This window comes from Bombyx mandarina, chromosome 16 (assembly GCF_030267445.1).
Source record: "Bombyx mandarina strain Sakado chromosome 16, ASM3026744v2".
Classification (NCBI taxonomy): Eukaryota; Metazoa; Arthropoda; class Insecta; order Lepidoptera; family Bombycidae; genus Bombyx; species Bombyx mandarina.
In genome coordinates, this window is record NC_143222.1 from 5,263,290 (window position 1) to 5,285,177 (window position 21,888).

At 35.7% G+C, this 21,888-nt stretch overlaps 3 protein-coding genes across 3 annotated transcripts; all 3 read left to right on the top strand.

The window, feature by feature from the left end:
- The first annotated feature begins 904 nt into the window (after positions 1-904).
- On the top strand, positions 905-5,059 carry LOC149501261 (uncharacterized). The gene is made up of 3 exons (XM_089733645.1): positions 905-2,012; positions 3,656-3,827; positions 4,433-5,059. Exons 1-3 carry the CDS (start codon positions 1,752-1,754, stop codon positions 4,669-4,671), a joined length of 672 nt encoding a protein of 223 aa, XP_089589771.1. The 5' UTR covers positions 905-1,751; the 3' UTR covers positions 4,672-5,059.
- Positions 5,060-5,914: 855 nt separating this feature from the next.
- On the top strand, positions 5,915-9,258 carry LOC149501262 (uncharacterized). The gene is made up of 4 exons (XM_089733937.1): positions 5,915-6,178; positions 6,974-7,136; positions 8,381-8,508; positions 9,076-9,258. Exons 1-4 carry the CDS (start codon positions 5,915-5,917, stop codon positions 9,256-9,258), a joined length of 738 nt encoding a protein of 245 aa, XP_089590063.1.
- A 2,238-nt stretch (positions 9,259-11,496) lies between these two features.
- Positions 11,497-14,153, top strand: LOC149501263 (uncharacterized). Its single transcript, XM_089733570.1, has 3 exons — positions 11,497-12,240; positions 13,437-13,605; positions 13,837-14,153. The coding sequence occupies exons 1-3, from the start codon at positions 11,497-11,499 to the stop codon at positions 14,151-14,153; spliced, it is 1,230 nt and encodes a 409-aa protein (XP_089589696.1).
- Positions 14,154-21,888: the final 7,735 nt, after the last annotated feature.

The window sequence follows — 21,888 nt, forward strand, 5'->3', positions numbered from 1 at the left end:
TGAGGTCGAACTCTCCACAATGTAGTAAGGCTAGCTTGCCCTTAAATTTGGACCGCATTATTGCTGTATCACCAGTCATAAAAGACCAATTTAATCCGATATAAATACATCATGTATAGTCGATTCGTTTGACTGATAGTTGTTTTCATTTGATATTACGAGTACTTACATATTCAAGTAGCTAAATGATTATCCAATAGCGGCTTTTTTGTTGATACTTTAATGTTCTGTAAGTGTTCTGTTTGCAAAATGGTGATTAACAAAATATCCCTTCTTATATTTTTACTGTACAATCAGAAAGATCTATATGAAGCTACAGTTCTGAATAAATATTCATTCTTTTTCGGGTCACGTATGTACTTGTTCGAATGGTGGATATTTTAATTGACATTCTCGTGAATACAAATGCATATATACTGTTTCGTGCTTAACAAATATCATAAAATCACGGCAAACGTAGCTTACGGAATTTCTTGAAGAAAATCGGCCTTAACAAATATTTATGTCATAAATCATGAACTACGCCCCCTGCGTGGGTCACGCCTCACGCTTACTACAGATCCCTCGATAACCCAAGGTTTATCATTGAATCTGTACGAAACTTTAGTTATTTTAGCTGAAAATCTTTAGATCAAGACCCGTTAACAACTACATTATAATGCAATGATTAGTTGAAATTGCATTGGTGTATTTTGAATCTTTTTTTATCGACATCAAAAATGGAGGTTATTATTATAAATTCTATTGTAATTTTTATGTGTGTTACTTATATAAAAGTTATCTCATAAAGTCATAACTTCTCTCCAGGAGAACTGATTTTGATAATTCTTTATTTATTTATAATCTGGTACTTTTGTTGTGGTGCCATTTTTTTTTCAAGATCTGACCTGTATATAGTTTTTGATTAGCTTCGAGACTAAATTGCTGATATTTTAATTTTACTTGTTCATATTTTGATTGCTTAAGGCGATCTGCCTTTTTGTTCAAATTTTGCAGTATATCAAATGAATATCCGCTAAGTTTGTGTAATTAATTGTGTAATCATTGAGAACATTTAATCTTGTTGTATCTGTAATTAAACTTTTTCGGCAATTGTTCAAGAGTTGAGTCAGTGCTACCGGTTCTCTTTGGATACCGAGCCGCGATAAAAAAAAACAATAAATCATCCTTCCGTCAATAAAACTAAAAGAGAGTACAGACTAATTTCGAAAAAGAAAAAAAAAACACCACTAATCACGACTCGACTTTTTTACTTTTTTATTTCGACCGCCGCTGCTGGGCGGTGAAGTCATTACGTACAGCCTTGTGTTCTGTCATTGAATATAACAACTGGTAATAATATTCCGCCCACCAATTTCACCTATGCCGAAGATACGCATCGGTGGCCGCGTAACGCCCACGTAAACAACAAATGAGTCGGACCGGTGCGCTGTATGAAAACACGCGAACTGGCTACCCTAGAATTATTGTTTTTTTAGTTCTTTCCGGCCATCGGAACCAGCAGAGTTGAGCTTGAATCTACATTGAGTTATTGGATACTGGCCGTATGTAAAAGAAATTGGATTGTAAATTTATAACGATACATACACAATTGAATAATTCAAATTGATTACCAATGTCGGACAATTCTGTTCTCTCGATTTACAAACACAGAATTCAAACAGAGAACTTTCTCACGGAACATCAAACCAAAACACACATTTTTCACATTGCGTCTCTTTATAAGTCACAGTGTCATTAGTTTAGCGAGTATGAGCGTGAATATGGGGCTGATCAAAAGCATAGGTTTATTTGCAATAGTTTTATTAATAGAAGTTGTTGGCGGCCAATCAATGCCGAAAATAAAACCGGAAAGTTTCCAGAAAAACAATAGATTATGTCAGACTTTACAGGAAAACCCGTATTTCGAAATCGATGAAGTGATAGGGAAGCCATGGAGGATCTATTACACGTGGAACATGAGGTTCGAAAAAAAGTGTATGGACATGACGTTTAAAAATGCGACGCCTAAAGTGAGTAGTTTATAAAATTTCATTTTTCATTATTTCATTTTCATTACCTGGTATTATTAAGTGATTACTGGAGCCCATAGATATCTACAACGTAAATACGCTACCCACCTTGAGATATAAGCGTATTATGAGTGAGTATAATGAGTATTAAGCGGTAGGCAGCGGCTTGGCTCTGCCCCTGGCATTTCTGAAGTCCATGGGCGACGGTGACCACTCACCATCAAGTGGGCCGTGTGCCTACAAGGACAATAAAATATATATATGTCGTGGATAACGACTTTTAGTTGTCGTGGATAACGACTTTTAGTAATATTAAGACGGTGGTTTTGATTATTATTTTAAATGATGAGATGTTGTTTTGATAAATATCACAAAATGAAGGGTAGACTACGTAACGCCACAGTATAAAATGGCGGTACGTGGACAGAGTCGTGGCATTCCGTGTCAGACAGTCATGCAGGCCATATCGGACGGTCGGTCCGTCTCAGTCAGTAAGTCTCTGACAGTCAGTCAGTCAGTCAGTCGGTCTGTCGGTATGTGCAACGAAACTGTCGGTTTATCCTGTCATTGTGAAAGTTGTGTGTGTTGAGTTTCAATAATTATTATTCAAAAGGTTTTATTGACTTTTTATAAACTGTGTTCAACGAAATACGAGTGATGGCGAAACTACCGCTCAGCCATCCCTGACGTGAGCCGACATATATATAAGTTCTAAGTTCTCAGTACAGTTACAACGGCTGCGTCACCCTTCAAACCGAAACACATTACTGTTTCACGGCAGAAATAGGCAAGACGGTGGTACCTACCTGTACGGACTCATAAGAGGTCCTACCACCAGTAATTACGTTGTTAAGTCTGTATTTCATTAAAAAATCGGTACCCACCTGCGGGATTCCAACATTGTTGCATCGCTAGATACAAACGCACCGGACGTCTTATCCTTTAGGCCGCGACGACAACATTACTGATATTTTTGACTAATAATGTTCATTGATTCAAACCCAAAATTACATTTACCTATTTCAACAAGCACTTCTAACGATAAATATTTTCAACGACTTTTCTCCCAACGATAATCGCTAACCCTAACCCCAGTAAGAGCAGTGCTTCGTTGAATCTACTACTGGATCTGAATCGCGACCTACTGGGAATATCTGTGGAGAAACTCAATGGATTGTGGCTATGGGCTAGTTCGTCGAACTCTTCGTCGCAGTTGACGAGTTCGACGAGGACTACGCCTATAACCCCTAATCGCCGAGAAAAATAAAATGAAAACAATGAAAAAAATTTATTACTTTAGACCAGTGATTCTCAACCACTGTTCCGCGGCACTTTTGTGTGCCGCCAAATTTCAAAAGTGTGCCGCCAAATTTTGCGAATATATAATAATGTTAATATTATTAAATTATATCATTTGAAAAGAAAAATATTTTAAACATGAATATATATTTAAATCCACAAAAAAAAATTATAGTATATTTTAGTTTATATCGTATATTAAAATTTTTTGATGCAGTGTGTTGTAGTAAGTAAATCATTTTTTTTTTTTGTGTGCCGCCATATTTTGAAATCGTTAAATATGTGCCGCAACAAAAAAAAGGTTGAGAATCACTGCTTTAGACAATTGCTTGATTTACGTTTAGATCGTTCAGAGAGTATGGAACGACATGCACGAGTATCTTGATGACCAGCCGAACTGGAATGCCGCCACCTTACATCTTAGTATGGGCAAGGTGCGTCACGAGATGCTGCTCTTTGCCGACCAAGGACCCGCAGGCAGTTTCTCTGGAGTACCTAATGTGGCACGTGATGGAAGTGAGAGAAATTTTGGATTTACTACTAGCATTTAATCTGCTGAAATTTAGAATTGTAACTGTTTATCGTATATTGTTTGTACTTTAGATAGGCACACACAGTGCATCTGTGTGCTTAGTGCGAGTTTTTTAACGGTCTCGATAACGTAAAAGTTAACTCGAATTTGTATGGAGTTGAAACAGCGCCCTTAGCGGCAAACGCAGGCAAACGTTCCAACTCCATACAACTTTGAGTTAACTTTTACGCTATCGAGACCGTTAAAAACTCGCACTAAGCACACTGGTGTCAAGTCAAGTAAATAGAGATTCAACGCGAATAAAACTCACCTTGAGACGCGAAGTCTTCATTGTACGAAGGGATCGTTTATGATTTCCAATGGTACGAATTTGCGATTGGATCAGTATTCGCGAAAGATCACTTTGATTGAGAATACCCACGAGAGATTTTGTTTGTTAGACGGATCCAAGAATGGCAGAGGTATATCGCTCGGCACGAGAAGACGAGACCTCATAATTCTGCCAACGATCCTTGCTCTCAAGTTGAAATCGTGAAATTCTCCATAAATCTAGCCCGGCGAATTATGACCAGTTTTTGTTCTTCTTCAGGTATAACTGTGAACCGGCACACTGTACCCCTCCTCAAGTTTCAACTGAAACTGGTCCACGGCTCCAAGTTTCTCGTAATGACCGACTGCCACATGGGAATCTCGTCATTATCAGCCAGAGCTGATGAACCACCGTACCGTTCAGAATTGGACACGGTCACCGCAAAACTCGCCCTCGGCGACGGCTTCTATACTTGTTTAGATGATCGAAACAAAGACGAGCTGGTTCCCATAGCTTAGAGCTGTTTCCGAAATAAATTTTAATATAATTTACAACTGCTTATTTTTTTATCATTATTGTAACGCGATTAGTCAAAATAGTCACAGTTTATATACTTAAAAGAATTGTTATCTATATGTAAGTATATAAATGAATTGCTGTTCGTTAGTCTCGCTAAAACTCGAGAACCGCTGGACCGTTTTGGCTAATTTTGGTCTTGAATTATTCGTGGAAGTCCAGAGAAGGTTTAAAAGGTAGATAAATATGAAAATGCTCGGAATAAAATAAAATAGACAATTTTGTTTTTCCTTTGATGTGTCCCCCGTCGGATGGATTCCTTTTGTTTGTTTTAAGTTTGTTTTATACAAAAGTTTAGGTATTTTATTTATCGATTGAGACACTACGAAGTCTGCCGCGTCAGCTAGTATCAAGTATAACTAATCATTCGTAATGAAAGCTCATTGGAACGATTAGTGGTTCAAGGAAGAGTAGACGGTCAACGCTCTCGCGGCCGATCATCCACAAGGTGGACAGACCTGATTAAGTCTTTTTTTTATTGCCTTTGTAGGCAGACGAGCATACGGCCCACCTGATAGTAAGTGGTCACCGTCGCTCATGGACGTCGGTAATGCCAGGGGCAGAGTCAAGCCGCAGCCTACAGCACTGTTCCATTATTGAATGTACACGTACCGCCACAAATAGAGAGATATGGAGAAGTCTCTCAAAAGCTGCAACCAAGCAATAAGACGTACATAGCCACAACCACTCCGCCAGGAGTGTACGACTGAGAAGAAGAAATATCAAGAAATTGCTTTCTCGACCGGATACCTGTATTGAGCTAACAAAGAAGTGGCCAGAAGTAATGATACAGTCGCCGCTCCAACCTCTATTTGTTTACTGTTAAAACGTAAACACATATTGGAGACATATTCATCAAATGACGAATGAGATTAATTTTTGTTTTTCCTAAACAAAACAATGTTATTTTATATTATATTAATAAACGCCTCATTAATTATAATACAAACAAACAGAAGATAAACAATAAACATTAACTTACTTACACACATTCACTTAATATGCTCATTCGATTAATTATAACAGTGAATCAAGAATTGTGCTTTGCTAAATCTAGTATCTTAATTACTGTAGAAATAGTTTGTGCAATTACCAAATCGTCAACGCTTCCCGGGCCAAGAACACAAATCGAGAATAAAAAATATATACTTGCCAATTTTCTAAATTTTAAATCTAGTCGCTGTAATGATTTCGAAAATATCTGAGAAGCTATTGCTGCTGGTTATTTCTGTTTTATTCTTCAAATATTCAAATCCAAATTCGGAGGACCTAAAAAAAGAACAATATTATGTTATTGACGTAAAAAACTGGTCGACGTGTGATCAGTTCTTAGCGAACACAACTTTAAACATCAGCCGTGTGATTGACATAGATTGGAGGATCTTCTATTTCTGGAGCACCGTGTATGAGCAGTCGTATAACGTGAAGTTCAGTGTGCCTTCCACCCAGGTTTGTGGATTCTTCTATAGCAAACAGACGATTTCAAAGATTTATTTCTTTTCTTCTTCAGATTTCAATGTGTTATAAATGCGCTTAAAAAATAAGCTTCATTAGGTATTTGTCAAAGTACACAACGAATCAAAATCAAAAGACCTTTTCAGAGGCTAGTAAGTAACATTTTAATTGGAGGTTTGGTAAACATTTTACGATAGGTAAATTTTATTGAGAATATTATTAGATTGAAGATCAAATTAGATAAACTATAAAGTCGAGTAACCAAAAGCCGTAAACAAAATTAGTTGACCCGTGCCCTCTACGGCTCCACACCAGTACGGGATGGTACAGTCACTATTGCCATATAAGATTGTGCGAGTGAGGCTGTTGACCCGCGCTTTATAACGTCTTGTGTTGCGTGTTCATGAAATAAGAAATTATTAAAACTATGAGTATTTACGGTTAGATTATACCTATAATAAAATACAATTTTTATTTACGTTAATGGTGTTATCACTACATAGCATAAAAAAAAGTCGCTTTCTCTGTCTTTATATCTATCTGTCTGTCCCTATGTATGCTTAAATCTTTAAAACTACGCAACAGATTTTCATGCGGTTTTTTTAATAGATAAAGTGATTGAAGAGGAAGGTTTATATGTATGATAACATCCATTAAATAGTGGAGAAATAAATAATAAATTACAGTTTCCGAAGCGAAGCGAGGGCGGGTCGTTAGTTGTTACTATTACGATTTTGAAGGAGGTTAAAATCTACAATTATTGAAAACCTTACATCTCATTTGTTTTAGCTAATAGATCGCTTCAGAGTGGAATTAGATAAAGAGTTAAATCCTCCCGTTAACTGGACCGATGCTGAACTGTTCATGGAAACATCAATAGATTTTAGCGCACTGTTTATGAGAACGAAGACACCTGGACAATACAAGGTTATATCATCTGCGGCCTTTGAGTGTGAGTTGCATTACGCTTTCATGAAGAATAATCCAGCAACTAAATTGTATCGTTTAGAGCAGTATTTCCCAACCTTTTTGTGCCATGCCCCACGGTAACATTTCTAAAATTTTTATGCCCTCCATACATTAAGAAACATAAATTATAGGTTTTAGAAAGAAGTCAATATGAAATTGTTATTAGAACATATTATGTAGTTCATAATATTATTCATAATATTAATATTTCAAAATATATAATAAAAAACTGAAATTCAAATTCAAAACAATTTTAATATCAATTTTCTATATTAATATAATGCGATTGTCCCTTAATTATCGTATTGCCCCCTTGTGGGGCGTGGACCCACGTTGGGAAACACCGGCTTACAGAGTGAACAGTGATCAATCCGGTGATAAATTCTGCAAAGCACTGCTCTTACTATGGGTTAGTGTTAGCAATTTCGCTAGGTTCCCACCTCAAGGCGACTAGAAAAGGTAGGGGAAAAAAGTTTATTGAAAAGTGTTTTACCGATGACGGGTTCATTTCCTAAACTTTGAAAGATAATTAAATCATAATGAAAAGTAAAGATAAAGTTGAAAATTGCTGGTCATATTTAATGGTACGTCTGAGATAGTCCTAACTTTGAGAGCCTTATTAATTTATTCGAAATTTTCAAATCGGTATTCAAGATGTTATTAAAAACATTATTATTATATTTTCGTTATGCAGTTACTTAACTTCGTGGCTCTCTCAGAATATTAAATGATGGCACCTTTTTTCTTCGTCACAAGAATTTGTAGCCAGGACAATATATAACTCAATATACAACATATAAATAAATATACAACATATTATATACGATTATTTTTTGAAGATTTATAACCGTTCTTAATAATGATTAAAGTTATAAAAGATGTGAACTTGTTAGTTGTTCGTGCTAAATTGTTATTTTTGAGCTATCCGTCTGCAGGAGTCCATTACTAATAGATGGTATTTTGAGACTATATGTACACATGTACCGGTATCGTGGTACTGCGTATTTCAAGAAAATATATCCATTATTCCAATTAGTTTCGTACTTTCTTTGCTAACAGCATTAATTATGTTAATGATGACGTAATGAAAATTGGTGAAAATATTTATTTTGTAAAACGGTTATAAAAATATTTTTGTTATTGACAAGTTTAGATCAGAACTAAATAATCGACTTATGCTATAAATTTTGATTTCGTTAATTTCATTTTATACTCGTTTTTATATAGATCACAACATTCCCACTCTTAATATAGGATTGAAGATTGTTGAGCCTGGATATTTGGGGCTTGTCAATTGCGATCATCGGCTATGCTATGCGATGGCACCAGTCGACAAAATTCCACACCAGTTCCAGGTAAATTAGAACCGGATGCGCAATGAGTAGTTGGATAGTTCACTGTTGCTTGCTTTAGTTTCAACTATCCTTCTGGTTCAGTGAAGCAAAGCTTGTATCGTGGCCTTAAAAATGAAGCTCTTTATCCCATTGCTCCAAATAGTTGGATTGACGATCTGTTGAAGGTTGTGGTAATCTGTATGCAGCACAGGACTCGGCGTTATAACGAACTTTGGAAGAGGCCTATCTATTCAGTGGCAGAAAATCCAATGCTAAAAAGAAGATAAAGGGATAATCTTCAACAATTCCTCGAAGCACTACCCATAGAACATACGGTGCAAGCAAAGAGAGAACCAAAGTCCCTCTATAGAGCCAGAGATTCTAAACAATCCGTGAGAATGAAAAACTCTCGACAATTCGAACGGCCTCCCTCGGTATCGAGTGCAGTGGAAGTAGGTATCTGGTATTTAATACCATAAACATAAATTTTAATAACACCAGTATAAGGTTTATGTTAGTTTAGGATAATTAAAGAATAATTGAGACTACCTATATGAAATATTTTTAAGCAAACAATTTTTTTTTCAGTTACAGGACGTTGCATCGAGGCTAGGCTTCCGAGGAGATTTAAATCGTTCATATTTAGATGTTCCGCCGTCTCCAGTCCAAATACCACTGCCTGAAGATGAGTTCCAAAACGAAGACGATGACATTTATGATGATGAAGAACACGAAATCGACAGAGATCCAAATAAAATAGTAGTTTTTTGAGTGTAAATTAGTTATATTTTCTCGTCAGATTTAATTTACATATATTTCAATAAAATAGTTTGCTACTCAGTTTCTTTGCAGATTCCTTTATTTTAAGAGTCATAAATGTACTTGATATTGTTGTTAATTTCTAAGGTACAAAATAAATGCTTGTTGTTTAATCTGTATACTTGTATTATTTATTTGCCTTAAATCATTTTTCGTTTTTTTAATTGAAAGCTTAAGCAGTTATTATTGGAGTATCAGGGGTGATTTTGGGTTCTATTGTATTATATGAGGTGCACAAGTCTATTTCGTAACTTATTATATTTAGCAATAGCTTCAGGAACAATGCTTTTCAACAGATATATATTTTGAAGTCGTCGTGGCCTAAAGGATAAGACGTCCGGTGCATTCGTATCGAGCGATGCACCGGTGTTCGAATCTCGCTGGCGGGTACCAATTTTTCTAATGAAATACGTACTCAACAAATGTTCACGATTGACTTCCACGGTGAAGGAATAACATCGTGCAGTAAAAATCAAACCCGCAAAATTACAATTTGCGTAATTATTGGTGGTAGGACCTCTTGTGAGTCCGTACGGGTAGGTACCACCGCCCCGCCTATTTCTGCCGTGGAGCAGTAATGCGTTTCGGTTTGAAGGGTGGGGCAGCCGTTGTGACTATACTGAGACCTTAGAACTATATCTCAAGGTGTGTGGCGCATTTACGTTGTAGACGTCTATGGGCTCCAGTAACCACTTAACACCAGGTGGGCTGTGAGCTCGTCCACACATCTAAGCAATAAAAAAAAAAAAAAAAAGATATATAATGAATAAGAATAGATATATCCTCAGGTTTTTATTATGCAAAAAAGCAATTACAAACTAATCTTAAAGACATACTACAACGTGAAACTTGTAGAGTGAGAAGTGCCTGTAAGTTATAATTTGATTATATGTAACGATAGAATCTGTTTTTTTTTTAAGTAAGCTGGTTGCTGCAGGTACAAGCTGAATACTTTGTCAGACGCTTATGTTTTTATAACCTACTCTGTTAATTTGTCTCGAATCCAAATAATCTCTATAACAGACATTCTATTCGACTTTTGATTGTTGTCTTTTATGATTAGGTGAAGCCATGACCCTTTTGGACTTACATGGCCACTTTAGCCTCTACACGATACTCTAAAACAAGTCTCAATCGTTGCAAAAGATATAATAGGCTCTGATCCACCTGGTAACTATTTCCATTAACTCTCATGGTCAGCTACATTAGGATTACTTTTATTTGTTGCTTAGATGGGTGGACGAGCTCACAGCCCACCTGGTGTTAAGTGGTTTACTGGAGATCATAGACATCTTCAACGTAAATGCGCTACCCACCTCTAGATATAAGTTCTAAGGTCTCAGTACAGTTACAACGGCTGCCCCACCCTTCAAACCGAAATTCATTACCCCTTCACGGCAGAAATAGGCAGGACGGGGGTACCTACCCGTACGGACTCACAAGGGGTCCTACCACCAGTAATTACGCAAATTATAACTTTGCGGGTTTGATTTTTATTACACGATGTTATTCCTTCACCGTGGAAGTCAATCGTGAACATTTGTTAAGTACGTATTTCATTAGAAAAATTGATACCCGCCTGCGGGATTCGAACTACGGTGCATCACAAGATACGAATGCACCGGACGTCTTCTTATCCTTTAGGCCACGACGACTTTTTGTACTTCTCGTTCATTTAAAAATATAGCCTCGAGACGAAATATAGCGGTAGGCAGCGGCTTGTAGCGGTGGGCAGCGGCTTGGCTCTGCCCCTGGCATTGCTGAAGTCCATGGGCGACGGTATCCACTCACCATCAGGTGGGCCGTATGCTCGTCTGCCTGCAAGGGCAATAAAATAAAAACCAAAAAAAACCTATAAAATTTTACAAAATTGTCTGACAAACTATCATGCACTTTGTAAACTCAATTAAGCATTTCCACATTCAATGCTAAAACAATCGAAGTTTATAAACTGCTCGCATTTTAAGCGCTAGATACACAATGTTAAAACAGTATCATGTTTAACTTCCTTCTTATCTAACGTTACAGTGTTTAGAAATAATCAGTAAATTATAAATATTATGGCTTTCATTTCACAAGGAAAGCCGTTTCAATTTTACTTTGATTTAACGCATGAAACAACGTTGATGTACTTAGCCTAATGATCGTTGTTTGAGAAACAAAAATATAAACGATAATACTTTACTCACAATGCGCATACCTTTCGCATTCTTCTTCATCGCTATAATCGAAGCGAAGAGAAAGTATCCAAAGAGTATAATCAAAACTACTCCTGATGAAGAACTTCCTCTTCCAAAAAAAGTAAATGAATACCCGGAGCATTTCAATCTTCCTGTTCAATTTGGACATATTTATAAGGATGGCTATGGAGATCCGCGATCGAATTTGAAATCGCCAATTGACTTGGTCGAATTACACATGAAGACACCGAGGAATTATAACGAAAGCAGAGAAATATTAAAGAAAGGAAATAAAAACATTCAGTGGATTAGCAAAGAACGACCAAGAATTTTGGGTAGTCCTAAGGATGCGTACATAGATGAAAAAACTTTTAGATTAACAGATGAAGTCGACGGTGTCAGTGGTAAAAGCAACGGATCTAGGTCTTGGTTTGACTGGGTCTCAATACAACAAAGTAATATAGCAACCTTGAAACCAAAAGAGAAGACTGTAGAACTCAAAAGTGAAATTAATAGATACGACCGTAATGAATCGAACTCTAAAATGAAGGGACAGTATTTCGCTAGCAATTCTTTTGATCTCACACGAGATATCCGTGAAAACAAGATAAATCTAACAACGTGCAGTGAGTTCGCCAGAGGCGCAGATTTTCACCCAAAAGACATAGTAGATATCGACTGGGTACCGTTTTACGTGTGGTCAAGTCGATTTCATATGGCAATTATTTACAGATTTTCATATCCGACGAAAAAGGTAAGGATTGTCGATTTGTTATTGATTTTTTGAGAATGAAGAAGCCAAAAGGAGTTTTGTATATACTAACTACTATTTTCCTAATTAAAGTTATTTTTAGGGTTCGATCTCGTGCCAATCAATTCCGTTTTATTATTTCGTCTACTTCGACATCTGAATGCTTTTCTATCACGAAATATTTATAAAAACATTTTTTGTTATTTACGTTTATTTGAAATAAGTAACTCTCGCAGTCTGCTCCACTTGGGATTTCATCTTTGGCGTAGTAATCTAAGATGTTGAAGCAGCCCAAACATTCTTTAGTTATACTTTAGCAATTTTGTATATTTCAATAGTTAGGCGTACCACACGTTAACTTAACTTCTTTAGCGAGTATGTGGATTTTCTTAAATCTCCTATCCTCTGTCTAAAAGCATGACGTTAAACTGCAAAGTCATGTATCCAATCTTGATAACAGCAATGTGCTTGTTTACTGTAACCGAAAAGTGTCTTTTAACACGTTGACTTCGTTAAGCTGTTTAAAAAATCCCATATGCAGCTGTCCCCTGATGAGGCAGTCATACCCGTGTTCATTCGCTCGGAACGGGAGGCGACTATGTCCATATTTCTATGAGTATGAGCCATATTCAAGAACGGTCATTTGTGAGGCTCATCAGGTCTCATACGCACTGTACAGAAGTCCAATCTTGCCTCGAAACGACATCATAGACACTGGCTGAAAGTCTTTCATTAATGGTCCCGCAGTCAACGTGATTGTGTGTTTTATTTATGACGATGAACCGTGTCAATCCATTTTATAGATTTGAGAACCTAATAGAAGTATGTTACACAAAACGGATCTTAAGTAGGTACGAGCTCAGTTTTTCTTCTGACTAATGTGACCAAACGTTTTCACAATCGCACACCTAAATAAATTATCTCTATCTTATATAAAGAAATAATAGGAGTGTTGAGACAAAGCATTAAGTAACACGTATGCCTGTAAGTAACAACTGACTCGGTAGAGCAATAGTTATGAAATATGTACGTAGCCTACTATTTGCATGGAATAAAAGGCTTATTATTATTATTACTTAATAAGGAATTTAGGGAATCCTAAATTGGGGCCGGACGACGGTGTATGATTTGTTCCCAGTTATTACTATATTTCTTTATCAGAAACAACTTTATTAATAATTTACATTACAATATTTTAGTTGGTAAAAAAATACAAAGAAGAATTTGGTATGCTTTTAAATAAAAACCTAGACTGGGATCAACCAAAGCTGGTTATGAATGAGATGCTAGAAATGCTTCTCATAGCTGCGGATAGGACTGGATTGTTTCATGCTATACCTTATCAAGATTTACCGCAAAGTATAAAACGTAAGTTTTGCCATTTTTTTACAGATTATACGGCAAACAGAAAAAGATAACAGTGTAACGTTGGCAACAACAAGAATTATTTTGTCAACTTTAACGTTTTTGTTACTTTAAGAAAACTAACTAAGGCAGCCGTACTTTTCAAATTTTTCTTCTTGTTTATTATTTTAAATCTTTTTTAGTTTTGCGTAAAGGTTTTCTAGAAAAACATACCTTATTTTATTTGTGTTTTAGGGAAAAAAATCCAATTACCAACAATAACGATTCGGTTCAAAATTATCGACCCTTATTTAGCGATGATGTACTGCGATGAAGACTTTACAACACTGATGGCCGTCGCTGGAAACGAACCAATGACAAACAAAGATAAGATTTCTGAAGCCAAGACTTTAAAGATAAAAGGAACTGGATATCCTGTGTCTAGGGACGTTGAATTAGAGAATATGAGAGCTAAAGCTGAGAAAGAGTGGGAGAAAGAAAAAGAAGAACGGAAATTTATTAAAATAAAACAACCGATAATACGAAATCACTTCTTCGGATCAGAACGTTAAAAGCTATTTGACGTCAAGTGTCTATATCGTGTATTGTATTACTTAATTTATAAAATGGAATAATTCATCGTCGCCGATATGCCTCGTATGGTTTTCCAACGTTGGAAATATTATAGTTTTACAATTTTCGTGGTTTTGGAAGTGAAATTCAAATACATGTTTTGCAAATGAATGAATCTAATCGGAATTGCATAAATTAGACGAGCAGCGTTATCGCAAGAAATTTTAAATGCGTGAAGCATCGCGTCGGCTTTCTTCTTCGTCGCTTTCTTCATTGCTGAAGGTCGTGTCCCTGAAACTTGACCGTGGCCTGTCTCGTGAGCTGTTTCCATCTTGTCCGGTCCTCAGCTTCTCGAATGGCGGTTGCGACTGGCAACCCAGTTAGAGCGGTTACTTGATCACACCAACGGCTAGGTAATCGGCCGCGGAGTTTCTTTCCTTCTACTTTGCCTGTCACAATCACTTTGTCCAAGTTATCTGACTGTCGGCGGGCAATATGACCGAAGTAGCTAAGGATCCTCTGGTAACAGATTGTTGAGCGTCGGCATTTGTGATCAAAATAAATCTGAGATTGTGTGATAATTGTATATTTAGTAAAGTCTACGATTCCCCGATAACATTGTTAATAAGTAGGAAACCACCTGATGTAAACGAATTTACGAAAAACGAATTATAATCGACTAGATCAACAAAACAAACATACCACATTTAATAGCTAGGATTTTCTTTTAGCAACACGTGATAAGTACATCTTGGATACCAGATAATTTTCGCTGAGATATTGATACAAAAGTTGGAAGTCGAGACGAAGAATGCTGGTAACAGTAGAGTCAGTTCAATTAAGGCGATCGAGAAACCGTAGTCAAGCCATACCTAAAATTCACTATTATCAAAATAGTTACTATAAATGAGACCTTAGAACTTGTATCTCAAGGTGGGTGGCGCATTTACGTTGTGGATGTCTATGGGCTCCAGTTACCACTTAACACCAGGTGGGCTGTGAGCTCGTACACCCATTTAAGCAATAAAAAAAAAAAAAAAAGGAACTGCCGGTGTCTTAGTGGAAAATGGACTGAAGGATAATACACAGATGAGATAAATAATTGATGTAGCAGTTTTTTTTATATCGTTAGTTCAGAGACCAGGTCAATGGCTGCGATGTCGCCCCATAGTTCTACATACAATGTTTGGTTGTAGCAGTTGAGGTGTATTTATTTCTATGAACCTTGCGTGCAAGAGGCTTCACTTACGTTATTTTTAGCACACTTCTATTAGCTTGGTATTTGTGTACTATATCTTTGTTTGTATTTAACGGATTCTTGGAATATCATTTTCACCAACGTTAAGACGCTTTCTTAATTTGAAAGATAAAAACTTTAAAAAAGAATAATAACTTTGAAACTTCGCTGTATTATTCTGAGCAGTTCCAATTGGATAAAAAAGATAGTACTACTATATTACCTTATACCTATATTACCTTATACCTATATTACCATATACCTATATTGATTTTATTCTAAAATGTCAATGAGCATGAAATCTATAGCTTAAGTAAAATTTAAAATGTATTTCTGATCGAGTATATTTGCATGGTTTTTGTGTAGTGTTCAACATTATAAAGATGATGATTTTTTGAAGAATGCATAAGTCTGACGTTTGTTTTACTGGTGTTTCGGTATGTACAATTTAAACATCAACATAACAACGAAATTATGAGGGACAAAAACATCCGTTGCCACTCATCATGAATTACTTAAATACCGGTGAGTGTCATCCATTTTTACTAAACCACTAAATATATTAGTCGTGCGTTAAATATTGTAGTAAGCGGACACGTTTTTCGGTGATTTGATTACTTAGTTTGACTAAATCGCGTTTCAATATTCTTAAATATATAAAATTTAAATTCAATAACATGTGCAAGCGCATAGTATGGTTGTTGGCTTTAGAAATGAATTTCCTATTAACAACATCAAAGATTAAAATGGGTCCAGAAGGAGTTTCGAAAAGTGAACTCATGAGCTGTGATGAGTTCAGCAGGAACGCCAGATTCAATCCCTATTCAGTTCTCGGGGATACTTGGTTTATCTTTTACTACTGGGGACCTGTTAGTCCATACACGACTTACAGGTTTAGTGTGCCAACGCGAAATGTGAGCTTTTTTCAAATCTTGCTTCGGAACCAATCTTATCTCATTACACACTCGTTAGTTCAGTGGATAGCAGTTTCAGTTTGAAGAGTGATCTAGTCGTTATACAATTATAAGCGTTCACGATTTCATGTGAAAACTCGGCAACCTAACCTAAGCATCAGCCTGCTAAGATACTAGTCTGATCTTCTCAGCGGGTCGCGATTCCGATCCAGTAGTAAATTCATTCGCAAAGCAGCTATTCTTGAGTTGTTAGGTCTCCTTTGGAGGTGCTAGAGTCGCTGTTAACAAATCCCACCCCTCCTGGCTGAGCCCTTGCTCGCCCACTTGTCCTGGTAAAACTGGAAAGGCTACAGGGCAACCAGTAATCTTTCAAACATAAAAAAAGATTCCATGTAATCTAGTAACCAATGAAAAACAAATAGGGTTGCTAATTATAGCCACTATTCTTTTTTTTAAGCTCAAAGCAATTACTCTCTATGTAGACCCAATCACAAGAAATTTCTGTCATAGATTACGTCATGCCGTGAGGTGGTTTGATCACAGAAAGTCTGTTCTCTTTGTCAATTTTATTGCAAAAAAACAATTTAACATTGAAATTGTTCCCAGGACACAGTTTATTTACATTATTTGTTAGACGGACACGTGAAGGAGGCAGTCAATTGGACGGCCAAACAAATATTGATGAAAGACAAAATGAATTTGACATCGCTACTGGTCGAAAGAAACGACAGGGGCTATTACTGGATGTACATTTTGTTCCAAAGTAAGTTGTAGGCGGCTATGAACATGCAGAAATTTGATTATTGCTTACTGCCTATGACGGTAGACAAGCTGACAGTGAGGTAAGCACGATGGTGACGTCAGCAAAGTTCCGTCGCTTTATATCACCTCTTTGAAAACCTCGTTTGTAGAAGAACGGATCATATAGCTCAGGGAACATTGTGGAGTTAGGTTTAGAGGCAGATTGTGTGTGGAAAAAAATATTTATCGAAATACACTATGCATATCCTCTGCGTCTATGTCGGTGGTCTTTAGAGGAAAAAAAATAATTACTCACAACGCTCCTAACGGAATAAACGGGCTTTGTTGCATTGTTTAATTGCATTAAAAGACTATTTACCAGAATGTAAATATAGTCCATTTTGAGAATATCGGCATCTAACTCATAACCCGTGCTTTGAGATTTCGGCAAAATGATAGATAGTACTTGCGGTCTTCAAAACGATTTGCCTACCAAAAAAATCTCAATGCCAACCTTCCAGAAGAGAATACTAATTATTTAATTAAAGTTTCGAATACATCACTTTAAAGCAGTTGCAAGGTTGATAAAATTTTTGTGTAGTCTAACTTCACAAAAGGCTTTTAATTAATTCTCTGTGTATATCTTTCTTCAACAGATTTAAAGAAAGGTCAAATAATTGAGCCCGTGGACGTTAGAATAAGGCAAACTTCGGATAATAAATACATTGGAATGATGTCTTGTGAAGTAAGTAAGCATGAAAGTTATGAGGTCTTTGGTAGTCTATTCGGGACCATTAGCTAGGGCCTCATGGATTTTTTTTGTAACCGCTAAACCAGTAGGTATCCTCAAACTGGTGGTAGGACCTCTTGTGAGTCCGCGCGGGTAGGTACCACCACCCTGCTTATTTCTGCCGTGAAGCAATAATTCGTTTCGGTTTGAAGGGTGGGGCAGCCGTTGTAACTATACTGAGACCTTAGAACTTATCTCAAGGTGGGTGGCGTATTTACGTTGTAGATGTCTATGGGCTCCAGTAACCACTTAAGACCAGGTGGGTTGTGAGCTCGTCCACCCATCTAAGCAATAAAAAAAAGGTATCCATAATGCTGAAATTAAATTATGTATTTTTTTATTATTGAACAGTAAAATAGTGAGTGGTAGACAGTAATTTAGAGCCAGTGAAAAGAGCCTTGATACCTAGAAAACTGAGTCTATAGATCAAAGAATCATAGGAAGCCACTAGGGATAAGCAGTGGCTTTGTCCCTGACATTAGCTAATGTTGATGAGCGATTGTCATTGTTTACCATCGGGTGACCTGTACGTTTATTTGCCTTTAGCAACGAATAAAAGACTTAACTTTAGCTAAAAACTCGACCTTCATAAATTACATTCAGTGCTTTCAGTGTGAGTTGTTCTATATGGCTTACAATAATTACTCACGTCTATGATAGTGTGATATTTAAAAAATATATATATTGCTCAGTCAGTTAACTTAAAAGAGTACTAAGAAATACAATCTAGAAATCTTTCTTAAATTATTCATTTTTCCAGGAAGAAAAAGTAGGAGTATTATCTAGGATAAAAGATATACCGCCAAAGAAAAAACTACAAGAAGAAGCATCTAAGATTGGTTACAGCGGCAGAGACGGCAAGTCCTATTTGTACCAAGGCAATCGATGGATGCCGGTGGCCGAAGCTGATGATCGAGAGATGTGGAAACACCCCCCTTATACTAACAGAAATTACTTCTAACTTAACAGATTGTTAGGAACCGTAAAATGAGAAAGTATTTTTAATTCAATTAATAATTTACCTCAGAGAACAATGGCAAGACGACACATTTCCAAATGTGATCCAAATACATATCTATATATACTAATATATAAATCTAAGGTGGTTTTTACGTATGTTCCGTTATAACTACTGAACCATGCATCCGATTCTCTTGAAACTTGGTATCCATGTAGAAAATACATGTACTTAATGGATAGGCTAATATTTATATGAGTGTTGGACTCCCTACACCAGTTGCGGAGGCGTTAATGATGAGAATCTTTGTAGGGTTGAGAAATAATAATGTTAGTTTTAAATGCCCAGCGAAGCGGACGGCTACAGCTAGTTAATATATATAAATATCTCATTCTGTTTCAGTAAAAGCTTATAATGAAAATTCAAGAAACCTAACAATATTTTTTCGTATATTTTCACTGGTCGCTTAATATCGCTACACGTTTTATTCGTAAGTTCATACAAAGTGAATATGATAATATAATTCTGTATTTTTTACCAGAACCTCTTTAGCTCGGTATCTGCTTGTATTCATTATTAAAAAAGAATTCATTTCAATCAGAAAAGTAATTTATTATTCCCAAGAAAACTAGCACTAGTGAAAACAATCTCTCCATTTGTTATCCCTTTATACATTTCCATATTTCTTTTATATATGCGGGTTATAAATATCCATGGCCAATTTACCAAATTTTTTAAATCAGTAGCAGTCATAAATTCGTTCAGAACTGTCGCTGTGTGGAACACAATTTCAATCCCACGTTTCATTAGGCTCTGTGTTCTCTCGAGGACTTCGGTTTTCCTTTTCTCTCTCTTCTTCTATGGAGGCACCGGGACCCGACATAATCGGACGACGTAAACAAATTCCCCAATGTTAAAAAAAAAAAGATGTGTGGTGTCATGGGACACCGGACAGGAACGAGTTTCCTTATTATAAAAATATTAATTTTAAGTTATATTCGAGGTATAAAGAAAATAATTATTCGGGTATACATTTTTTATTGATAACAATAAAAAAACTACATTATCAACTTCATTTTATTCATAATGATTTATCAAAAATAAATATAAATAATATACAAAGAAACAGCTATTTATGTGAATAATAATAATGACCGTCAGCATGTAGACTATACATTAGACACTATAGCCATTAATTATACTAAGACTATACATAAATAATAAAAATCTTCTGCTGTTCGTTCCAACAAGGATTGCTGCCTGATTTTTTTATTTGCAAACAAAATCTTTGTACGCCGACCAAATGATTTCAATGCTGTTTTTTTGTGGCTCACCAAATTTTATAATTGCTAAACATTTCATTACTTCTCTATTATTATTGTGTGACATTCATATTATAATATAATACAGATGTTAGATGCGTTAGTAACTGTTGCACTCATTCCATAATTTCAACAGTCTAAGTTGTTCCCATAAAAATTGATTGATGGCAGTAGTATCTCTAAAAATAAAAAGTGTCGTGACAACTTTTCGTAAGAATTTTTTCCGTCTAGCCCCCTTTCACAACGCGCGATAAGGAACTTCGTTCCAAAAGGTCCGCGTTCTCGAAAATGCTTTTCCTATGTCTGTGTAATTTTTATACTAGCAGAAGAAGAATAAATTATTTTTCAAATATCTTTACTACTAATTTAATAATCTTTAAATTATTGTCATGAGAGGAATTCCAGAAACTCTCTATATAACAATTATTACAAAACAGTCACTCCTTGATTGGTTTATTTCAGAAATCAAAGTGTATTTAAATTTCCGTTCGATAACCTTCTGTTATTTCATAGCGAAATTGAGGTTATTGATGTTTTTGAGGGAGACAATAACTTTCACTATAACCATACGTATTATGCTCTTATTAATTGTATAAAATGGAAATTCATTTGATTTTAAGAAAATAAATTGATGATATATATTCCACTTAGGATGATACTGTGGTCGACATTAAGAAGTACATATGTACTAAACCACCTTAGTTATATCGACCTTATTCTTCTTCAGAGAGTAATAATTAATTTTCAGCGTTGTAAACCTAGCGCCATTGTTTAAATTATTAACGCCTATACATTAAGGAAAGTTTATTCAAGTAATTCCGTCAAACAAGCTTCCATTGTGTGGGCAAATATTTGGTTCTATTGTAACAAGCGCTTTAGGGTATTGTCAGCAATTAAGTAACAATTACTAAGATTGTTCATCACTTCATGTTTATTTTATTTTAAAAAGCCTAAAAAAATAATTAGTTTGGAATTTATTACAATTGCCTACGGATATCCCTTCATTTTTAACTTAATTACACAAATACCTAATGTTACATAACGTTTGTGAAAAAATCCGCCATTTTGTTTTGAGTGGTTGATCTGCGCTGCTGATCATCTCTGCTGATCATTACAACAATTTATTACTTTTATGTTTTAAATAGGTTATTATTATTGATAATTGAAAATAATTGACTATTAGAAACACTGCTATGAGCGTTCTAGTGAAAAATCGATAATTATTTTACTAAGGTTGTAATAAGGTTGTAATGAGTTAATCTTACTGATTGTATGAGTAATATACAAAAATGACGTAGCGTTATTATACGACCTATTTAAATTTTATTCTTATCTAAATTGACTTAGACTAGAGACTTATTTAAATTGTTAAGTTTCATAAGTTTGCATAAACTAAACTTGAACAGTATATGATAGTTAAACATAAATACAAAATAAGCAACACAAAATACACACACGAGTTCAACGCTCAAGCCGTACCTTCGAAAAACGATTAAACAGTTCAAAACTGGTATATTCTGTAAACTTTACTATGACGTTTATGATCTACACTGTTTTAATGGTGAGGAAGCGGCGTGCAGTAAAGAGCCTGCCTCACTCATAGCATCACAAATGTTGCATTAACCCGTCCATTCAAGAAATAAATTATATAATTTATGAGTAATTTTTTGTGCTGGCAACATCAGATTCGAGCTATCGTTCGTTTTTTTTTTTTTATTATTTTGTTGTCGATTTGTGGAATGATCATTGACACTTTAGGTCAGATCATGTCA